General features: G+C 59.1%; 2 protein-coding genes across 5 annotated transcripts; one reads left to right on the top strand and one right to left on the bottom strand.

The window, feature by feature from the left end:
* The first annotated feature begins 86 nt into the window (after window positions 1-86).
* PPP1CA (protein phosphatase 1 catalytic subunit alpha) lies at window positions 87-3586 on the top strand. The gene is made up of 7 exons (XM_025286771.2): window positions 87-245; window positions 777-908; window positions 1055-1285; window positions 1916-2020; window positions 2615-2838; window positions 2920-3054; window positions 3134-3586. Exons 1-7 carry the CDS (start codon window positions 191-193, stop codon window positions 3242-3244), a joined length of 993 nt encoding a protein of 330 aa, XP_025142556.1. The 5' UTR covers window positions 87-190; the 3' UTR covers window positions 3245-3586.
* Window positions 3362-9356, bottom strand: RAD9A (RAD9 checkpoint clamp component A). Of its 4 annotated transcripts, none has more exons than XM_044943765.1 (11): window positions 9178-9355; window positions 9022-9092; window positions 8414-8470; window positions 7852-7966; window positions 7665-7764; window positions 6175-6284; window positions 5949-6058; window positions 5803-5867; window positions 5571-5711; window positions 4596-4812; window positions 3362-4303 (listed from the first exon to the last, which is right to left on the bottom strand). In XM_044943765.1, exons 1-11 carry the CDS (start codon window positions 9209-9211, stop codon window positions 4208-4210), a joined length of 1116 nt encoding a protein of 371 aa, XP_044799700.1. In that variant the 5' UTR covers window positions 9212-9355; the 3' UTR covers window positions 3362-4207. The 4 variants fall into 4 exon arrangements, with proteins under 4 accessions (XP_044799700.1, XP_006072763.1, XP_044799701.1 ...); XM_006072701.3 differs by having other exon boundaries at window positions 8414-8542; window positions 9178-9354; XM_044943766.1 differs by having other exon boundaries at window positions 8414-8542; window positions 9009-9092; window positions 9178-9192.
* Between the last annotated feature and the right edge of the window lie 12276 nt (window positions 9357-21632).

Below are 21632 nucleotides of genomic sequence, written 5' to 3'. Positions count from 1 at the left end.
AGGCGCTAGAGCGCAGGGGCAGCCGGGGCGGGGCCGGGTGCGGCGGGGCGGGGCGGGCGGCCGAGGAGGCGGGGCAGCGGGCCGGGGCGGGCCCGGGCGGGCGGAAGGAGCACCAGGCCGGAAGGAGGCCTTGGGAGGGCGGGAGCCAGGACAGGGCCCGGAGGTGCTGGGCCAGAGCGGCGGCGCCGCCATGTCCGACAGCGAGAAGCTCAACCTGGACTCTATAATCGGACGCCTGCTGGAAGGTTGGCCGGGGCGGCGAGGGAGGTGGGCACCCGCCGCGCCCTGGTTCCCTGCACGGCCCGGAAGTGGCGCGCGGGTGGACCTGCCCCTCCCAGGGCCAGCTTCGACTGGGCGGGGACGGGCCGCGAGGTCCCGTGGCCACATCGTCCCCCCACCCCACCCCCACCCCACCCCAATCGTGGCGCGCTGGGAGGTCTGGGGTTGTTCCCCTTGCCAGAGCAGGACCGGAGCGGGGCGGCGCGCAAGGATTGGCCTGGGCTCTTGGCTGAGGGAGAAACCCGAGAAGCCTACTCCCCCAGGAAGGGGTCCTGTGCTATGAGGTTTTGGATGGCCTCTGCGCACAGCAGTCCCCTCGCGAGCGCCTTGAGGGCAGTTGGGGGTCCCAGGAGGCTCAGCAGCAACAGCTGCCCCTGGACAAGGCGGGGCCGGGAGGCCCAGGAGCCCCCACCCAGAAGTGCCTGTGGGGTCACCGATGACATTCACCCTGTTCTCGCCTGAGGAACCAGGGTCCTGACGCCTCTTTCCGCCCCCAGTGCAGGGCTCCAGGCCTGGAAAGAATGTACAGCTGACGGAGAACGAGATCCGTGGTCTGTGCCTCAAATCCCGGGAGATTTTCCTGAGCCAGCCCATTCTTCTGGAGCTGGAGGCACCCCTCAAGATCTGCGGTGAGCCCCCAGCCCAGGTCCCCGTGGCCTCCTGAAAGCAGCCTTGCCCCCCACTCCTCCCAAGTTCCTCCTCCCTTGGGCCCAACCCTGACCCTGGGTTCACGTTTAGGCTGCCCCTAGTGCTGACCTGGTTCCTTGGGTCACAGGTGACATTCACGGCCAGTACTATGATCTTCTGCGGCTGTTCGAGTACGGCGGCTTCCCTCCAGAGAGTAACTACTTGTTCCTGGGGGACTACGTGGACAGGGGCAAGCAGTCTTTGGAGACCATCTGCCTGCTGCTGGCCTATAAGATCAAGTACCCAGAGAACTTCTTCCTGCTCCGTGGGAACCACGAGTGTGCCAGCATCAACCGCATCTACGGCTTCTATGATGAGTGTGAGTGGGCAGAGCATCTGGGGCTGCCCTGGTCCTGAAGGGCTCTCCTTGCCATTCAGTGCAACCCTCGTGTTGACCTGGTGGCTGGGGTGTCAGCGTCTGACAAACACCTGCTAAGCTGAGCGCCGTGAAGGTAGCACCAGCCCATGCCACCCTCCCCTGCCCTCCTAGAGCAGATCCTGGCACTCAGGGACCTGGCCAGTGGCTGCTGACTGAAGGGCTGCCAGGATTCTAAGGCAGGGCCTCACCTGCCGACACTCCCCTCCAGCGCATCCGGTACTTAAGCACTTAGGATGCCTGTTGGGACTGGACTCTGTTAGACAGAAGCTGAGATGAACCAGACCCGGTCTCGACCTGGCCCTGCTCTTGTGCTGGGGGTGGGTACCAACCTTGAGGTCATGCTAGAAGTGGAACTCTGGGGTTCCTGTGGACTCGGCTGCTTTAGAATTCTGTCTGGGAGGCAATGGGGTAGTAGGGGTAGGGGGCGGGGGTTTGGTTTCCTTTTTTGCTTTCCATTCTCTCCTCCTAGCTGTGTCTGAACAACACAATGTGTGCTGGAAGGCCTGGAGACCCAGGCTGAGGGTGGAGCAGAGAGGCCCTCTGGTGAGCTGTCTCCTTCCCCCTGGGCAGGCAAGAGACGCTACAACATCAAACTGTGGAAGACCTTCACTGATTGCTTCAACTGCCTGCCCATCGCTGCCATCGTGGACGAGAAGATCTTCTGTTGCCATGGAGGTGAGCACAGCTCTGGGCGTGTGAATGCTTGGGAAGGATGAGCCTCCCAGGGTGAGCACCCCTGGGGACCTTGGGACAGAAGCGTCAGCTGGAAGATGTGTTCCCAGTCACCAGGAACAGCTCTTCCTGGAACCCTGGTATGGGTAGGACTTCCACGAAGTCCCCCTGCACTGCAGCATTAGGCTGCACCCACTGTTGTGTCGTGGCCTCACCTTCTTGCATGGAGTTTGCTTGTCCCCTTTCTCCAGGGCTTCCCTGGTGGCTCAGATGGTAAAGAATCTGCCTGCAATGCGGGAGACCCAGGTTTGATTCCTGGGTTGGGACGATCCCCTGAAGAAAGGAATGGCTACCCACTCCAGCTTTCTTGCCTGGACAGCCCATGGGGTTTCAAAGAGTCGGACACAACTGAGCGACTAACACTTTCTCCAGGGAGCTCTGTGCTCCTTGAAGGGACGGGGACTTGGAAGAGGCAGAAGGTGATGAGTTCTGCCTGTGTAGGCTCCCAGGAATCCTGGAGAGGGTGGAGAGGTGGGGGGCAGAGGCTGATTGTCAAAGGCTGCCTGGAGGAGGTGACCTGCCCCCTGTGCCCTCCAGGCCTGTCCCCAGACCTACAGTCCATGGAGCAGATCCGGCGTATCATGCGGCCCACAGATGTGCCTGACCAGGGCCTGCTCTGTGACCTGCTGTGGTCTGACCCTGACAAGGATGTGCAGGGCTGGGGCGAGAATGACCGTGGCGTCTCCTTTACGTTTGGAGCTGAGGTGGTGGCCAAGTTCCTGCACAAGCATGACCTGGACCTCATCTGCCGGGCACACCAGGTGGGCTGGCAGCCCCCATCCGGGTGAGAGCAGGGCTGGCAGCCAGCTCCTGCTGAACTAACCGTCTCCACCCTCGTCCAGGTAGTAGAAGACGGCTATGAGTTCTTTGCCAAGCGGCAGCTGGTGACACTCTTCTCAGCCCCCAACTACTGCGGCGAGTTTGACAATGCAGGTGCCATGATGAGCGTGGACGAGACGCTCATGTGCTCCTTCCAGGTGGGGTTCGGGCTGGGGGCGGACAGGCTGAGGGGCCTATGGCTCGGCCCCCTGAGCCTGACCAGTTTTTCTCTTCTAGATCCTCAAGCCCGCCGACAAGAACAAGGGGAAATACGGGCAGTTCAGTGGCCTGAACCCTGGAGGCCGGCCCATCACCCCACCCCGCAACTCCGCCAAAGCCAAGAAATAGCCTCCATGTGCCCGCCCTCTGGCCCAGATGGTGGATTGTACAGAAATCACAGTGGCTATAGGGGGCTCATGCTGGCCCCCCAGGCCCACCCATCACAGGGAACACGGAGGCTTGGTGTATTTTTCTCTTTTTTTTAATGAATCAATAGCAGCATCCAGTCTCCCAGGGCTCTTCCCGCTTGTACCTACAGCGGCTGCAGGCAGGATCCTGGGGCTAAGGCTGCAGCTCAGGGCAAAGCAGGGCCAGATTGGGGATCTCCAGCCTTGCTTGGCCTCAGGGCTGGCAGCCGGATCCTGGGGCAACCCATCTGGTCTCTTGAATAAAGGTCAAAGCTGGATTCTTGCCATAGCCTCGGTCTCCCTTGTCCCAAACACTGGGCCTGGCAACCCTTCCGCCCAGAGCCACTTGGGAGGCTTGCTGAGCTTGGGGCCCCAGCCAGGAAAACCCCAGCCACATGCCCAGGTCCACAGGGACCCTTGGAATTTACAAGCCAGGGCCAGAGAGTTCGGGGAAAGCAAGCAAAACAGTGTGTGCCAGTCACAGGGGATCCCAGAGGTGCACTCAGGATTTGAGGGAGGGACAGGTCATGATTGGCAGAAGGTGGATCAGCAGGGGCAGAAGCCCCACAATGATTTCTTTCTTTCTTAGGGAGGTGGGCTTAGAGAAGGCAGTCCTCCAGTTTTGCCCACAGAATTGGATTAAGAGGTGAAGGAACTCACTGCAGAGGGCAGCTCAGCATCGAGACTGGGAACAGACATGATAGATTGAGGGTTGAATGAATGATTGGGGGTTGAAGGGAAACAACAAGACCCAGGCCAGGCAAGGCCCTGGGGGAGGTGGCAGGACCAGTCAGCTCGGCTCCAGCAGGGCGCACCTCTACTACCCACCAAGGAGGAGAGCAGACCTGCCCTGGCTGGCCTTGGGAGAAGGGTGGGGCGGGGCTTCATCGGGCCCAGGCTCGGCTCAGCCTTCGCCCTCACTGTCTTCAGCCAGCACAGGGCTGGGGCCCTGGGGAGAGTGTGCAGGGGCCAGGATGGAGCCAAAGAACAGCGAGCGGAACTGGCGAGAGAACAGAGGAAGCTGGGTGAGCTCGGAGGCTGCTCCCTCCCTCTGCCTCCCACCCCAGCCTCTGCCTCCATGCTTAGTGGTGTCTGACTTTGCAACCCCATGGACTGTAGCCCACCAGGCTCCCCTATCCCTGGGACTTTCCAGGCAAGAATACTGGAGTGGGTTGCCATGCCCTCCTCCAGGGGATCTTCCCCACCCAGGGACTGAACCCAGGTCTCCTGCATGGCTGGCGGATTCTTTCCGTTGGAGCCACCAGTGAAGCCCCTCTGTCTCTCACCCCTACCTTCTTAGGTGGGGGAGTCCCAGGCACTGTGCTGGGCTCCATGTCGTCATCTTCCTCCTCTGAGTGGGGGCTGGAGCTACAGGGGCGCTGGAGGCCAGGTGAAAGGGAGATGGAGGGCAGTGCTCGGGAGCCCTCACTGCCTGTGGTGGTTTCCATGGCGATCATGTAAGAGTCCATGTCGTCAACAGCAAAGTCATCCAGGTCTAGGTGGGGCGTGCTACAGGCAGAGATGGTATCAGTGGGGAAGGGGGCGGGGGACAGAGTGAGGGCCCCGCCTGGAGGGCTCAGCCAGTGCCTGCAGGAGCCTAGTAACCATTGGTGACCTCTTGGTTTTATTATTTCCTGATTTGGTGGGAGGGGAAAGGATGGGGGCGGTGTTTTAAGTGGCCGCTTCCGGGAGGGGGTCAACCGTAGACTCCTTTCATCAGAGTTCAGGTAGAGGCCTGAGGGAGGCATCCTGGGGGCCGCTTCAGCTCACTGGGAGAGGGGAGCGGCAAGTCCAGTGAGCTGGGCCACCTGGGGCCCAAGCCCCCACCTTCCCAGGGGACAGGAACTGGAGCGCACTGGGGCCCAGGGACATACTGGGCAGAGGGCCAGGCCAAACTTCCTCCACTTAAACTACGCTGGGCCCATCCTCCCCAACCCACCTGCCCTTTCAGCCACCTGCTTCCCCCATCCCAGGCAGCCCCCTGCCTCCCGGCAGCCCTTTTCCCTCCTTGGCTTGGGAGGAGGCCTCAGCCAGAGAAGGAAGCCAGCCCGACCTTGGGGACACTTCCCTGGGTGGGGAATCTCTGAGTACAGCTGACTGGTGAGGCTGAGCCTGCAGGGCTGGAAGCGGTGAGCACTGTAGGGGCTGGGGCTCGACAGGAAGTGGGGATGGGAGGCGCAAAGGGTGGGGGCTGCAGACTCTGGAAGCAGCAGGATGCAGCCTGGGTGCACAGAGTGAGAAGGGGGGTGGGCGGGCGCAGCTCTCACCTGTGAGCCTGAGGCCCAGGCTCTGGCCGCTGGAGCTCCTCTTGGGCACGCAGGGTCTGGGGGTGTGAGTCCGACTCTGAGAGCGTGGCTAGGACAAAGTGGCCGTCCAGCAGAGAGTCCTCGATGGCAAAGATGGCTGGCCTGGGCAGGTGACAGATCCAGACGTAGTCAAGGCCCTTTGGCTTCTGGCACCCCAGAGCCTTCCCCTCCCTATCCCAAGGCTGGGCCTTACCTGCCCGGGGCATCGAAGTGAATGCTGAGGGACAAGTTGGCTGACTCTGCGAAGCTCAGGAGCCCCTGGGAAGGGAGAAGCAGAGCATGGAGGCTGGGCAGGGAGGAGAGGTGGACGGGGCGTTGAGTGCACGGCAGGAACCTCACCCGGAATTCCTTGAGGCAGAAAGTGATGGCCACCCCTTCCTGGGCCTGCAACTGCTGGAAATCCTCCTCTCCGATGCTCATCTCCGTCACCATGGCTTTGATGGCGCTGTCTGGGGGGGGCAGCAACAGGAGGAAGCCAGGCTCTGCCCCCGCCAGCCTGTCTCTGCTCTCTGCACCCCCCCAGCCCGTCTCTGCTCTCTGCCCCAGGCCCCATTGGTCCCCTCACCTGCCTCCTCCTCTTGGTAGCTACGCAGGATGACCCTGCGGCCACGGCCGATGCCCAGAGTCACTTCAGCCAGCGCCGGGGGGAAAGGCAGAACAGCCTCCACCAGGACCCTGTGAGGAGGGCACAGCATCACACCCGAGGCTCGATCCCGCCCAGTGGCTTTGCTCTCGGAGGACTGGAGGCGGGACAGCAAGGCACCCCAACGTCCAAAGAGAACCAGGCCAGGCCTCGCATGGCCCCAGGGTGGAGCACGGGGGCAGCAGGACAGTCCCTGCCTCATCCAAGGTTCCCAGGATGTTGTGGGAGAGTAGTCCTCTTGCAAGAGATGGAGGCAGACAAGAACAGGCTCACAGAACGCAGCAGGGAGTTCAGGCGGTTTGTGCTGAACCGAACCAGGTAGGTGGCTCCTGCCCATCCAGGGTTGGGAGACCAGACCCACGCTGTCCACATAAACACCGCCTTACAAAGAGTCCTCAGGTCCCTGTCTAGTAGAGACAGGCTAGTAAATAGTTTCAGGTGAAATAACACCTGGAATTTGCCTCAAAACAACTGGGACAGAAGCTGGTTATCTGCTTTTATATGAATTTGAAATTGTCCATAAGATAAACAGAAACAATCACTCATTTTAAAAGAAAGAAAAATTCTCAAAACCCAGACCACGGATTGATTCTCTCTTTCTCTACCCAAAGGGATCCTGGGCAGTGCTATTTGAACAGAACTCAGAAAAACAAAGTCAGGGCTCAAAGGGACCTTCAAGTTACCAGGTCCTGCGGCTACCAAAAGCAAAGAAACGTGAGACCTTGGGTTACTCGAGTGCAAGGCACACCCTGCATGTGGGCAGGTGGGAGGGGACCCACTCCTCTCTGGTCTTCTCCAGGGACCTTGGCGTCTGCTAGGCTCCCCATCTCCCAGGCCCCGCACGGCCCCTGTGACTGCCCAGAACGGCTCCTCTCCTATAGCTTGTTATTCAGGCAGCCCTCTAGGACCGTGACCTCCCTGTCCAGCCGTGGCCTGCGGACCCCTCAGGGCTAGAACCCAGCCGGGTAGGAAGAGAGGCTGCCCTTGAATGGGACTCATCCCAGAAGGATGACCATATCAGAGAAAGGTTACAAGTCCTGGAGCCACAAAAATTAACGGACCTTCAAAGGCCAGAGAAGACTTGAGGGCAAGCCGGAGACCTGTTCTTTGAAAGAGGAGTCAGAGTGGGGCTGAGTGGTCAGAAAGCCAAGTCAGACTTTGAGGTGGAGAATACAGACTCGGGAGACAGAGAGGAACATGGGACAAGGGAACATCTGGCCCCTCCTCACTCCAGCCTCTGCCCTTAAAGGGCCAGGCAAGGCCCTGAAAGCAAACCAGGTTGGATGAACGCTTTGAGGTTCACAGATACCCTGCAGGAAAAACGGAGGAGGTGCCTCCTTAAACTGACTCCTGAGGCCGAAAGAAGGAAGAGAAAAGCCTAGAGCTCAGCGTGCAACCAGGGGCGTGCTCACCTGGCTGGGGCACGGAGCACGTGGGGACACAAGGCTGGGTCGAAGACGGCCTGCAGGGACTCGCAGTCCTGGAAGGACAGGTTGTGAGTCTTCCTCACCCCTGGATGGGCAGACACGGTGTCAGTGGGCTCGCCAACCTCTAATCCCACACCGCAAGGACCCCTGGGTCAGCCAGCTGCTCACTCACCATACTTGCAGTGCAGCTGAACTACCAGGCGGCTGCTCCTGTCATTCAGGGAAATGCAGCACTTCTCCACAGTCTTCTCCAGCATTGCCAGCGAGCGGAAGACAGACAGGAAGGACTAGGCGAGGGAAACACATCCGCTCAGCACTGCGCCTCCGCCACCCAACTCTCACGTCCAGTCCCCTTGGGCTCTGGCCCATCATGGGCTCAGCACTGTCACACCAGGAAAGGACCCCTCACACATGCAGATATCTGCATGCTTCCAGGCCTTCATTCATGCTCTTACCCTGGTCTGGAATGCCTTCAAAAGACCCGCTTATCTTTCAGGGACCAACCTGAGAGTCATTTACTCCCTGCAGGTCCCTGGCAGATTCAGCTACCCTCTCCATATAGCCTGTTACCCCCATGGATGTCTCTACCCGGCCAGGCTCTGCGTTCTGCACCGGATTGCTCCAGTATACATCTCTCCTCCTGCAGGCACCTGCTGTGTGCCCCAGAGCAAACTGCACTGCCAGGAGGGTTTCCTGGGGGGAGTGCCCTGCCACTGCTGAGGGACCCACCTCACCTTCATCAGGATCTTACAGCGCAGCTGGTCCTGCCCAGGGGTGGCCGCCTGGTACTGCTGAAAGAAGAGGGGGGCAAAGAGGAAGCAGGCGTAGGCCGAGCGGGAGGAGTTCACAGTCCGGAGGGAGAGCTGGGGCCAGGAAAGGTGGGGAGAAAGATGTGGTCACGCAGTGCTGGGCCCAGCCCTCAAGCCAGCTTCTACCCAGGCACTTGCCCCAATGGCTTCTGTTCTACCATCACCTGCAGAAGCCCGCCCTTTCCTTTCAGTCATCAAGGATGTCCTCCATGAAGCCTTCCACGAGTCCCCAGTGGGCCTCAACGCCGCCATTTCCACAGCAAGGGCGCGACCCAGCCTTCAGCACCCACGCCTTCTACCTAATCACCCCCATCCACCACCGGGCACTTTAGGGAGGGCAAGGGCTCTCGACTCAGACACTGGCCTGGGAAGATGACAGGGCCCAAAGGGACACCCCAGCAACAGGGGAGGCCCCTGTTAAACTCAGCAAACGTGCCTACCGGGCACCCTGCCTGATGGGGGAGAGACTTGAGCCCCGATCAGGGCTCCCTGTTGGGACTTTCACGCCACTCCCCCATACCCGGTCTCCTCACCCCGTCTTCCAGGGGCTCCAGGTAGAGTTCGTCCCCGATGCGGGACAGGGAGTGGACGGCCTTGCCGAGCACTGCGGGGAGGAGGAGAGAGACAGCGGTTTGCGGGCGCCTCGGGCCATCCCACGTGGTTCCAGCCCCCGGCCGGCCCCGACTCACCCTTCACGTTGCTGCCCGTGACAAGACACTTCATGCTGCCCCCAGTGACCGGGATGGGGCGGGCGGCAGGTCCCGGGCCGGACCCCCGCTCAACAATGCCCTTCGGATCTCTCCCGCGGCACCCGGTGGTTGGGGTTCCCTTCCCGCGCACCGCCCCCGGCAGCCCCGCCCCCGCCTCCTGATTGGGCCGTAGGCCGGCAGCTCCGTCTCGAGAAAAAGACGCTCGCCGGCTGCGCCGTCACGTGACGGAGGCTGCGCCCGGGGCGGGCCCTGTCACGTGACCCGGGAGCGCCGAGTTCCTCCGTGCGGTCCAGGCCCACCCTCGGCCCTCGAGCGCCCCTGGGAAGCCCGGCTGGCAGCCGGCCCCATCGCGGCCGCGCGCCCGAACGCGAGGCGCCCAGAGGGTGTCGGGGAGCGAACAGTGGGCTCGGAATCCGGAGATGTGCGGGCAGGCCTGGCCCGGGTCACTAATTTAGTACGGATTTCCTGGACGCCTGTCGGGCGCCGGGGGGTGCGTACGGGGTCGATGCAAGACCGTCTCACTCCGTCCGGGCGGGCCGGGGACGCGGATAGAAGCAGCAACTGCCAGCTCTGAAAAGATAGTAACGCACCTTGCTACAGGATCCCGGGGTGGGAAGTGACTGCTCGCCGTAGCTTCGACGATCCTTCTTTGATCCCAAAGAACAGAAGCTTCTCCGGACGAAAAGGGGTAGAAGGATTTGGCCGGCAAGAGAAGGCGAGAGTCAAGACTCAGCAGCGCGTGGGGCTTTTCCCTCCGCTGGGAGGGAAGTGGGTTTGTGAGAGGAGGGATGGGGGCTGCTGAATGATGAGGGTCACTGATGGAAAGCACTGGAAACAGTTCATGAGGATAGACTCCTGCGTCTCTGGCCGTTTGAAAAAGAACAAGGGAGGGTGCCAAAAGAGGGGCTTAGTCAATCCCTAGGTCGGGAAGATCCCCTGGAAGAGGAAATGGCAACCCACTGCAGTGTTCTTGCCCAGAAAATCCCATGGACCGAGGAGTCTGGCGGGCTACAGTCCATGGGGTTGCAAAGGGTGGACACAGCAGTCAGCCGGGCAGGTCTTCCCCTCGTCCTCAGCCTTGGTCCTCAGGCGTGTGAAGAGGAGGGCAAGTCACGGAGGGGCTCCTGGCCTCTGGTTTCCTGCAGCACCCCGTGTGCTTTGAGGGACCCTTGGGCACCCCTGCGTTCCTTTAGGGCCTTGCTCCTCTGGCACTGTTGCCAGTGAGGAAACCACGTTTGTGGGACCCTTGCCTTCCTGCTCCTGGCCTGCAATTCTGGACCCCACTTCCTTTCCTTACCCTCAGTTTTCCTCCCTTATCAGGTTTCCCTGGATTACTGGGGTATTCTTGCCTTTTAAGGGGTTCAGTGTAAATGGTACTACTACTACCCAGGCATTTAGGTCAGTAAACTGGGACTCATCCTTGACTCCATCCTGACCCACCTCTTACATACTACAATCCTTCAGCAAGCCCTGAGTGCTCTGCCTCCCAAACAGATGGCAACTTAGTCCTCCTCTCCCATGCCCACAGCCATCATTCTGGCTCAGGCCACCATCATCTCTCACTTGAATGATGATGGGAGCACTCTGAGTGGTTCCCTGCCCCTCCACTCCACTCTCCATACAGCACCTACGTGAGCTTCCTAAGATGTCAATCATGTCACGCCTTTCCCAGGTTTAGATCCTGCAGTGGTTTCCAACTACTGCACTTGCCGACAAATCTAAACCCCTTGGGAATTCCCTTAGGATCCACTGGTAAGGACTCAGCTTTCATTGCCAAGGGTGCAAGTTCAACCCCTGGTTAGGGAATGAACCATGGCCAAAATAAATAAGCCACCAAAAACTAAACCCCTTACCTCAAACCTGCAGGAAGGAGCTGGCCGTGCCCATCTCTTCACCTGTCTCTGGCCTCCCTCTGCAGCCGCGCTGGCCCCATCCATTTTCTGAAGCAACCACATCCTTCTCCACCTTGGGCTCTCCACATAAGCTATTCCCACCACTTGGAATGCTCTTCCCCACTTCTCACATGCAGGCACCTTCTTTTCCTTGGGCTCAGCTTCAGGTGCCCATCCTCAAATAGGCCTTCTCTGCCTCCCCACTCCAGGCCCCCTCCCCCAAGCTAATCTCTTGCTCCAAGTCATCTACAGCACGTAGCACAACTCAACATTATTTCACACGTGTCTACTTCTGTACTGCCTCTAGTATGTCAGCCCTGTGAGGCCAGGACTGAGTTTGTTGTGTTTGTTACTGCATCACCGTACCTCCCACAGGGCCCGGCCCTCAGCAGGTGATCAGTAAGTCCTTCAGTGAATAGGTGCGTGATCCAAGTGAAACTGAATTGACTCTGGTTGCCTCTTAGCACAGTGCTATGATTAAAGAAAATTTCCAAGCCCTGCCCACAGTCCTACCCTTCCGTGGATGATAGCTGTCACCCACATTCTGTCCGGTCCACACCCTGCCCACAAAGAACCTAGCATTCGTTAGTCTCCTCCTTACTTTGCTCCTCCTCCCTGGATCTCACCCTCTCTCTTATTATTCCAGTGAGAATCAGCCGAGACTTCATGGCTTCTCCACTGCTCCCCCAGCCATTGCCTGAGCAGCCCAGTTGGAACAGGAGATAGATCCAACACTCCCTGGAAGGCAGGGAGGAGAGCTGTGACTCATCGAATAGCCGGGTCTCTGCTCCTGCCTCTTACGGGGCTGTAGGGTCCTGTAGCCTCCAGGCTTTGGAGCAAGGCTCCGGGGGGAGGAAGTTGTCTAGTTGCTCATTTGGACTGCAGCATGCCAGTCTTCCCTGTCCTTCACCATCTCCTGGAGTTTGCTCAAACTCATGTACATTGAGTCAGTGATGCCATCCAGCTATCTCATCCTCTGTTACCCCCTTCTCCTTTTGCCTTCAATCTTTCCCAGCATCAGGATCTTTTCAAATGAGTTGACTTCACATCAGGTGGCCAAAGTTTTGGAGCTTCAGCTTTAGCATCAGTCCTTCCGATGAATATTCAGGGTTGATTTCCTTTAGGATTAACTGGTTGGATCTTTTTGCTGTCCAACGGACTCTCAAGAGTCTTCTCCACCTCCACAGTTCAAAAGCATTGATTCTTCAGTTCTCAGTCTTCTTTATGGTCCAACTCTCACATCCATACATGACTACTGGAAAAACCATAGCTTTGACTGTTCGGAGGGAGGAGACAGAAATGCTTTTGGACTTCTGATGAATCTTTCCTAAGCTGTGTGTGTGTGTGTGCGTGCAGGCACACACCCCTGCCAAAGCCAGGAAGGTCTTGGCCCTTCTGAAGGGCTCAGACACCAGAAAGGAGCTCAGAGCTGGGAATCGGGAGTCCTGGGTCTCTGGTCTGTCCTCAGCACTGACTCCACTGTGACTTCGGGTGAGTCCCTCCCGTGTCTGTGACTGTACAATGTGGTTGGTGGCATGAGATGCCTCTTCTCAACTTGATGTGCTGAGATCACAGAGGGCCCTCCGACTGCTCAGAGCCCCTGTTCTAGCCACCCCCGCTCTGGAGAAGAGCTGGAACTGGCAGGCCTGCTCCCCCAGGCTGTGGGGCTGGAAGGGAACTCTCCCATCGGAGGTCAGGCAGCCTCTCCAGGATGGCAGTTGGTGTAGCCAAGAAGGCCTTCCAGGTCCAAAAGGGAGGAGGCACAGGGGACTCCAGCCCTGTTCACAGATGGCCTCAGGCAAGTCAAGGCCCTTCTCTGGGTCTGTTTCCTCTTTGACAAAGTGAGTGGGTTGAATGAAATGCTGTCTCAAGAGCTTTTAAAACCCTACATTCTTACAGTCTTTGCCATACCCCACATTAGAGATGGCCTCCTGCAAGTACACAGTATGTGATTATGTGGGAGTGTGTGTGTGTGTGTGTGTGTGTGTGTGTGTGTGAGGCAGATATGAAATAGAGGAAGGTGGTTACCATTTCAAACTTTTAAAATAATCTGTCTGGAAATTTCCACTGCCGCTTCTCATCCAACGTGTTAGGTTTGAAATCACAGACTCCTCAGAGCTCAGTAATTCATTCATCTAACACACGTTAGGACTTCCCATGGTGGTACGGTGGATGAGAATCTGCCTGCCGATGCAAGGGACATGGGTTCGATCCCTGGTCCAGGAAGATCCCACATTGTCGAGGGGCAGCTAAGCCCTTGCACCACGACTCCTGGAGCCTGCCGGCCCTGGAGCCCACGCTCCATAAGGGAAGCCACCAGAATGAGAAGCCCGCACACAACCAAGAGTAGCTGCCACGCATCGAAACTAGAGAAAGCCCTGGAACAGCAAGGAAGACCCAGAGCAGCCGTCAATAAATAATTTCTAAAACGGACATTTCTAAGAGGGTCAATCTGAATACACACTAAAAAACAAACAAACAAACAAACGTGTTAGACACACTTTTCTAGCTGTGGGAAAGAGAGCCCAGGACAAAAATCCCTTCCAGAGGGCCTGACGCTGCCGAGGCTGGGCTGTGCACATACGGGGAATGGGCTGTGCGTGGTGACGCTGGGGTTTCCCAGTGTGTGAGGGAGTTCTGAGCTGAGCTGGTGGGGCTCTACTTGGCCACATGCGATGGGTTTGTGGCACACCGGGTGCCTCCAACCCTTGGAGGCAAGCCCGGCCTGCGCCTTTTTTGTTCCCTGGCATTTCTCCCAGCAACCAGAACAAGCTTGGCACATAGCAGTGGTTTAATAAACGTGGGTCGGATGACCGAAGAGTGTCAGATTCTGAAAGTTCACAAGACTTGAAGCCACGTTGTCTGTTGAGGTGGACCATGGGGTTCTAGGCCCTTGTGTGCCTGAGTCTGAATCCTGGCCTCATCACTTTCAGGTTCTGTGCAAATGAACGCTTTGCTTTTATATTCTCTGAACCTCAGTTTTCTCATCTGTAAATTGGGGGAGGAACAGCTAACAGTCCCTATCTTAGAGGCTGCGAAGATTAACTTTCTCAATGTTCATAAAGCCCTTCGTTCGCGCGGTCAGTGTTGCTGTTACTCTGGTTACTGTGTCCTGGCTTCTCTGCCTTTGGAGTGGTCCCTCACGGTATTCTGGGGTCGGGACCAGGGACAGAATAAATCATCAACACAGATGAAGCCAGGGTGAATCCACACTAGGAACGGGGAGGGACCGCTCCCCACAGTAACTTTACAGAGGAAAAGTCTGGAGGCCAGGAACTGGAGAAGGCTCAGAGGAAGAACTCGGGTAGGGGCAGGACTCAGCCAGCCCCAGGAAAAGGCTCAGGGTGGTGGCCGTGTGCCCGCTCGATCCTGGGCCCTCAGCGCACCCTCTGCCCCACTGTGGGAAGAAGATGACCCCTCGCCATCTTGGCCAGCTGCTGGGGGCTGGCACTGCCAGGCTCCGAGCACAGCTGACACACCAGGTCCCTTCTGTCTGCAGGGCTGGAGGTGAATGGGAGATGAGATGGAATTTTTTAAAGCCGCAGATGGGAAGGGGAAAGCTCAGGCTTGTTCAGCAGAACCTGGCATGCTGGAGTTACAGGGCCCCCTCGGAGCGCAAGTGAGGTAAGTTCAGGACAAATCAAAGGCAGCATGCTTCCCCCAGCAGGGGAGGACTCGATGGAACTCATTACCCCAAGATGTGCTCTCGGCTGGAAATAGAAATAGCTTCACAAAAGGTTTAGATAAATCTGTGGATGACAGCTCCATTCATGGGTTAGAAGGGAAGGAAGCTGTTTGGGGCCTGCTGGCCCGTGGAGAAGACATCAGGGAGACGACCTGGCCTCCCTAAGACCACCCCAGGGCCCTTGTAGGAGGCAGGCTTCGGGCCACAGGGACCCGGGAGGCAGCATCCGTATTCCTACAGCCTGAAGCCCAGTCTGACTCCCAGGCCCTTGCCTCAGTGTCCCCAACGCTTGCCGTCGGCTATCTGGGGAGCCGTGGGCACTGCCAACTCTGGGAAAGCGGCCCGGCCCGGCTGTGCCCTCAGGAACCAGCAGAGGGAGACAGACACCGTGTCCAGTCCCTGCTTCCAGCTCAGAGACCAGGCTGCCCTGGGGAGGGCAAGTGGGCGTCCAAGGGTCCCAGGTCGGTGTCCAACACTGCGCTAAGCACCCAAGGGAGAGGGCCCCAAGAGCCATCTTCCCTGGCCGAGGTGGGCTTACTACAGTGCAGGGGAGAGGAGAGACTTCAGAGAGCTTAGGGCAGGGCAGGGAGGAGACCACTCATTAAGAGCAGGGCGCCTCTGCAGCCATCTTCCCTCTGTCCCCGCAGACCCCAGCCCCTGGCGGGCAGGGTGCAGGTCTCCATAGGACCACGCTGTCCTGCAGGCACATATAGGAGGTGCTTCAGACAGCCTTGGGGGTGACTGGGCCCCAAAGACCCGAGCGCAAGCTCCTCCTGGCCCGGGAGCCCGTTCCAGGCCAAGTGCGGTTCCCCAACTACTTGGCTTTCCCCAGACACCCTCACAGTTTCCCTTGACATCTTCCTGACCTCTGACCCCTGCCTTCTGGGCGCCACAGCCCTTCTTGCACTTGTCTGAGCTCCTGAGCCCCGGTTTCACTGAACAAGTCTCGCAGCAGTCAGCAGCTGAAGCGGACGTGTTTGGGGGGCTCTGCCGGGGACCATGAGGTGGGCCCCGGAAAGGTGTCTGTTGGGGCCAGGGAGCGGGGAGCCCCTCACAGACAGAAGGGGGCTTGCACCCGGGATGGCTGGGGGGGGGGGGCGGGTGGCTCCCCTCCTCACCTCCGAGCTCACTGTGCCTGTGTCCATCTTCCAACACGCTGACTGCCTACGAGGAGGCCATGCGGGAGGCCGAGGCTGATGCTCAGGACCCGCTGGAGGAAAGTTGAGCAGCGGCCCAGCTCTATAACTTTCCAGGGTTCCGTGTCTGTGCCTGGTGTGGGGTGTCAGAGTAGGGGTGCTGGGGACAGGGCTCAGGAAGAAGGCCAAAGGGAAAGAACAGAAGGTGCAGGCAGATTAACACGGGGCTTGCAGGGGTCAGGGGTCAGTGGTCAGGGCAGCACCATGGCCAGAGACAGGAGGACAGAGCGAGAAAATAATAATATGTAACATTGTCGCACGTTAAGTACCAGAGGTTTGACTTGTATTAAGTACTGCATGGGTGCTAAGTTGCTTCTGACGTGCGACCCCATGGACTGTAGCCTGCCAGGTTCCATGGGATTCTCCAGGAAAGAATACTGGAGTGGGTTGCCATGCCCAGTCAATTATCCCTTATTCTGAGGAGGATACCATTATCATCACCCTGTTTTATGCAAGAGAAGACAGAGTGTGGAGGGGTCGAGTGACTCGCCCAAGGTCACGCAGCTGGTGAAGGCAGCTCCCAGCCGTGCTGGGATGGCCCCAAGGAGGTAGCAGCTGCCGGCTGTCCTCCTGACCCCCCCAGGGGCCCCTGTGCAACCCAGACAGTCTGAAGAAAGACTGAAGGAAGAAGGCTGGTGGGAGGGAGGGGACCGGCAGTGACTCAGCAGGGCAGGATAAGGATCTTCCAGCCCAAGGAGAGGTAACCCCACTCCTCTGCCAGGGGAGACAGAGTCACAGAGCCCGCGGCATGGGCTGGCCAGGGCAGCGGAACATCCCGGAGAATGGCGGGGAAAGCTCCTGGCAGACGGACGGAGGGGAGCAGCTGGGGGTGTCCCTTCTGCCCTGCCCTCCTCACACATCCATCACCCTGACATCCTTGCAGATGGGGTGGGGGGGAGAGCGAGCTCCCCCTGCCCCATAGGGCAGGGCAGAGGCAGGAAGCAGCAGGGGTCCTCTCCGCTGGTAGGAGGCAGGGGGCTGGGAGCGAAGCTGGTCCAGGCACGGGTGGGGGATATGGGGCAGGGCAGGGCCATTCCTAAGCTAGGAGTAGGCTTTTGGTCCTGGGGTTTCCGCTGGCATCACAGCCAGCTCAGGGTGAGGCAGGGCCCTCTGGGCTCCTGCCCTTGGAGGAAAAGGGGAAGTGCATGCTGCCTTTCCTCCCCCTCCTGCCCTCTGTGGCCCCTGCGCCCTGAGGGGGCGCCCCTCCTGGGATGTTGCAGACCACAGAGTCGGGGCCTCAGGAGGCACAGGGAAGCCCTTGTCCTGGTTCTGTGGGCAGGCCATTATCTGACTCCCAGCTCAGTGCTCATTCCGTGGTTCTAACTCCATGCTCTGCTCATGGAATCTACTGAAGGGACGCAAGTGCTCCTGGCTGGCGCCTCTCACCGACCCAGGAGGCCCACATGGAGTGCCTGGCCCATCAGTCATGGGTGGGGGCTGTGGGCAGGAGAGCCCAGGCCTCCTGCTCCAGGCACATGGGGACTCTCTGTTCCAGAGGGTGTGCTAGTGTCCTGAAGAGACCAGGGGCGCCCCAGGTTCGATGCCTCCGAGCCACTGACTCAATGGACATGAGGACATGAGTTTGCACAAGCTCCGGGAGTCGATGATAGACAGGGAGGCCTGGCGTGCTGCAGTCCATGGGGTCACAAAGAGTTGGACACGACGGAGCGACTGGACTGAACTGAACTGACTGAGCCAGGCAGTGCTCAGCACATGCTGTTGTCTCTGCATCCAACCTCTTCTCTTCTCAAGGGTCCCTGCATGGTGGGTATGGTGAAGAGGGAGCCGTGCTCAAGGCCAGCGGCCCTCAGATCCAGCCTTGGTTCTACCTCCTGGCATGACCTCAGCCAAGTGGCTTCATCTTACCAAGCCTCAGTCCCCTCGTGTATCACATGGGGAAACACCAGTTCTTATTATCTAGGGTTATTGTAAGAATGGAGTGAAATCATTCACGTAAGCCTTAGCACAGGACCTGACTCGTGGCAAGAGCTCAGTGTGTCTTAACACTTGTCATGAGTTAAGCCCAAGAGGTGCAAAAGAGTAGCACGTCACTGAGAAACGCCAGGCATGGCAGCAGGCTGGCAGTCTCTGGGGCGGGGCCTCCACCCCCTGACCCCAGGGCCTCTTAGGGTTCCTGTCCTCTTCGGGCTCTGTGTCCCTGGCGCCTGGCATGGAGCAGGAACTCATGAAGGTTTGGTGAACAAATAGATGAATGAATGGATGGATGGATGTCCTCACTCACTTCCATGGCTTCTCCAGTATTGCACCCCTGTTCAGCCACCAAGAGGGCACTGACCAGAGCCTTCCTCGGACACCCCGGCGGCCACGGGGCCTTCAGTGTCAACTCTGCAGCTGTGTGGGACACGGTGTCTTTTGGGCATATAGACAGCCTTCCCTGGGGGTGCCAGTTATCGGGGGAGGTGGGGAGGCAGGAGGGAGGGGTGGAACCCTAGCCCATCCCTGAGTCAAGACTGACTCACCCCCACCCCCTTGGAGGGCAGCTCAGTCATCTCTGGGTGCCAGCTCTGCCCCCTACCCAGACACACCGTTTGAGGACTGACTGGCTAACCCCTGCGGATGGTAAGGAGTGAAGTCTGGAAGAAGGCCAGACAGGGCATCAGAACAACATCCTCCTCATCGGCTCACGGATACTCCCACCATGCTCTGGGGAGGTGGTCATATCCCATTCCACGGAGAGGTGACGGGCTTTGTCCCAAGGCCACTCCAGCCAGCTGGAAGCCCAGCATCCTGACTCCCCATCCTGCCCTCCACCTGCTCCACCCGCTCGCGCTCGCCCATGGGACCTCAGGGCTTCAGCCAGTGGTTGTAGCCACCCCTTCTGCCATCCAGCCACACATCCACCCAAAAGCTCCGCCTCCTCCCAGAGCTGGCCTTCCCTCTGATCTCAGTTTAATGAGTGTCCTTTGTCACCAGACTCTGAAATTCTTGAAGGCAGAGGTGGGTTTTCCTCTGTCCTTTACAAGACCTGGCACCCCGCTGGGGCTCAGGAAATGCCTGTAGGAGCCCTCGTGGGACAGATGGATCTGCCCCGCCCCTCTGCATCCCCTCATCTCACCTCTGCCCTGCCCCCACCAGGAATCTCAGACGGAGAGAGCTGGAAGGGCCCCTGGCAAACCTCCCTGTCTGAGAGCCACGGGGGAGCAGGAACTTCCCCCAAGGTCTCCACCTGGAAATCAGAGGGCAGCCACCTGTGCCTAGGCCACCCCACAGAAACCCTGTAGGGGCTCTCCATTCTCCACCCCTCCCTTCTTCCTTCACCACCCCCAACCCCCACCAGCCCACCCCCTTGGGGATTTGGCAGAATAAAGGCACTGTCTTTATTCCAGCCCCCACCCCGGCCCAACTGGCAGCTCGTCGCCGGCATGCTGCCTTTGCCCAGACATGGCAGAGGGGCACTGGCAGCTTGGAGATGGAGATGATTTTCCCTTGGGCAGTGGGGAAGATGGGGAGGGGAGCGGCTTGCCCCCCCACCCCCGCCCCCCAGGTGAGGGGAGAGGGCAGGGCTGCAAGTCCAGACAAGAGGCAGAGGGAAAACAGGGCTTCCCCAGCTCATGGGGTCGGGGCGTCCAGCTCCGGGTGGGGCTGTGTGGAAAGCCACTTGTCCCTGCACCAGCTGGCCTGGGTCCCCATTCCAGAGTTACAACCCTCAGTTCCTGCAAACCAATGATTTCTAGACTCCCGAGGTGAACATTTGCCGGGGTGGGGGTGGGGGGCATGGACACATCCCTCCCCTTCCACTAAACCGGGTTCCTCTTCCTTCTTCAGTCGGCCTCCCCCTCCTTCCCACTCCCACCTACCGATTTGTCTCTTTGTGTCTCCTCTTTCCTGCCCTGTCCCTTCTCTCTTCTCCCTCCTCTTCCCTCAGCGCCCCCCTCCTTAGCTCCCCTCTCCCTCCTTCCCCTTTCTCTCCTGGCCCCCTCCTTCTCTCCCGTGTTGGGGCTGCTTTCTCCCTGACTCAGCAAGGTGCTTTATAAGGTGCTGAGGGGCTCAGCCAAATCCAAACCACATTGTCTGTGCAGACACTTTCCGCAAGGAGCAGGCTGCAAACCCGGGCAGAAGGGCTTGAGCGGCTCCCCTCTCCCCCTCCCCTGCCCCTTCCCTCCAAAAGGGTAGCTGCTAGGAGACCTCCTGGCCAGTCTCAGTGCCTGTCACCCACTGGGCATCTGTCTCCTTGACCTTGGCATGGGCATCAAAAGATCCTCGGGCTCGCCCGCCAAGAATGTCATTGAAACTCCAGCATTCTGGCTGGGGGAGGGGCAGGGGGAGGCCCCCCTAAGCACTTCTCCAAGGGCCCCCCCAAGGCAAGTTTCATCGGAGCTGTTCCTGACTCCCAAGAAGAGCCCCTGCCCCCCACCGCAGGCCAGCTCCCCTTTCCCAGCTCTTTTTCTCCTCGTTTAGGGAAAAAAAAATAAAAAGGGGGAAAAAAAAAACCCAACAACAAAGTCTGTCCCACTCCAGTGAGGTAATTGAAAACAAACTTCTTCCCCACCCCCCCCCACCCCCCCACCTCAGTTCTGGAAGTGAAGGAAAGTGAAGAGCTGCTCTGGGAACCCGGCTCTGGGCAGGACCGTGCCTCCTTCTCTGACCCGCAGCCTCGAGGGGCGAGAGCAGGGCCGGCAGGGTACCCTTCTTTCTCTGGGGGCACCAGGGCAGGCGTGGTGGGCGCAGGCTTTGATGCCGTTCTTGAGAGGAGTCACTGTGCAGGTCTGGCCCACCACCACCTTTCCCTCCTTGGGGCGGCAAATAGACTACAACAAAAGCAACTTATTACCAAGTGATTTAATTGGTGGTCTGGCCCTCTAGAGCATTCAAGCCTTGGAGACCAAATGACCAAAGAAAAGTGGAGTGGGAATGTCTGCACTCCCCCAGATGAAAGCGTTTCCTCTGCACTCTCCTTGGCAGTCATCTGTGCAGGGAGACAGAGAGACCCTCCAGGGAGGGTCTGGGCTTATGGGTCTCCTAGGGATCCCGCCTGGCAAGTCCCTGTCCAGTGTCTAGGGAAGGACGGACAGAGGGCACTTCACAGCCCAACCACCCCTACCCCCACCACCCAGAAAGCCCACAGCCCCAACTCCAAAGGCAGGAGAAAGCAGAGTCTTCATGGGAAAGCATTTCACAAGTGGGGACTCTGGGTCTCTCCATCGCCTTGCACCCAAGCGGTCTCGCTGAGTCACCCCTGAAACCTCTGGTGTTGAAACTGGTCCGGTGCCTCGTGCTGATTAATGAATTACGAGTCCCCCACCCATAAGCACTCTCCTGGCCAGGGGCAGGAAGAATGCAGAACCCTGTGAACTGGAGGGAAGAGCCCTCTGCCAAGTGCCCTGTTCCCTCCGCACTGGGCAGTGGGCCTGTGGTGCCCTCTACCCGCCCCCCCCCACCGGAGGAGGGGCATTGTGAGCCGGTTAGTCACCTGCCCCAGCCCGGGCGCCTCGCTTAGCCTCGGTGTTTGGAAATGGGACAGGCGGCGGGACAATAGGCAAGGGGGGCGGTCAGCCCAGACAAAGGGCAGCAGGAAAAACACCATCACTTGCTTCGAAGCCAGCTCGCTGGCATTTGGGAGAATGTGTCATTGCGTTTACTCGGGGTGGGGGGTGGGGAGTGAGGGTGGGGAGGTTAGAGATGCTGAGGCAGAGGTAGGGT

The sequence above is a fragment of the Bubalus bubalis genome, chromosome 5, assembly GCF_019923935.1.
Source record: "Bubalus bubalis isolate 160015118507 breed Murrah chromosome 5, NDDB_SH_1, whole genome shotgun sequence".
NCBI classification, from domain to species: Eukaryota; Metazoa; Chordata; class Mammalia; order Artiodactyla; family Bovidae; genus Bubalus; species Bubalus bubalis.
This window is presented reverse-complemented; position numbering and strand designations above follow the sequence as displayed.

Coding starts and splice junctions, on each gene's coding strand:
- PPP1CA (XM_025286771.2), top strand. CDS start 191: ATGTCCGACAGCGAGAAGCTCAACCTGGACTCTATAATCGGACGCCTG. Junction 2,021..2,614: donor GATCTTCTGTTGCCATGGAG/GTGAGCACAGCT, acceptor TGTGCCCTCCAG/GCCTGTCCCCAGACCTACAG. Junction 2,839..2,919: donor TCATCTGCCGGGCACACCAG/GTGGGCTGGCAG, acceptor ACCCTCGTCCAG/GTAGTAGAAGACGGCTATGA.
- RAD9A (XM_006072700.3), bottom strand. CDS start 9,211: ATGAAGTGTCTTGTCACGGGCAGCAACGTGAAGG. Junction 8,543..9,021: donor TGGAGCCCCTGGAAGACGGG/GTGAGGAGACCG, acceptor TCCTGGCCCCAG/CTCTCCCTCCGGACTGTGAA. Junction 6,285..7,664: donor GTGCTCCGTGCCCCAGCCAG/GTGAGCACGCCC, acceptor CCCTCCTCACAG/GGTCCTGGTGGAGGCTGTTC.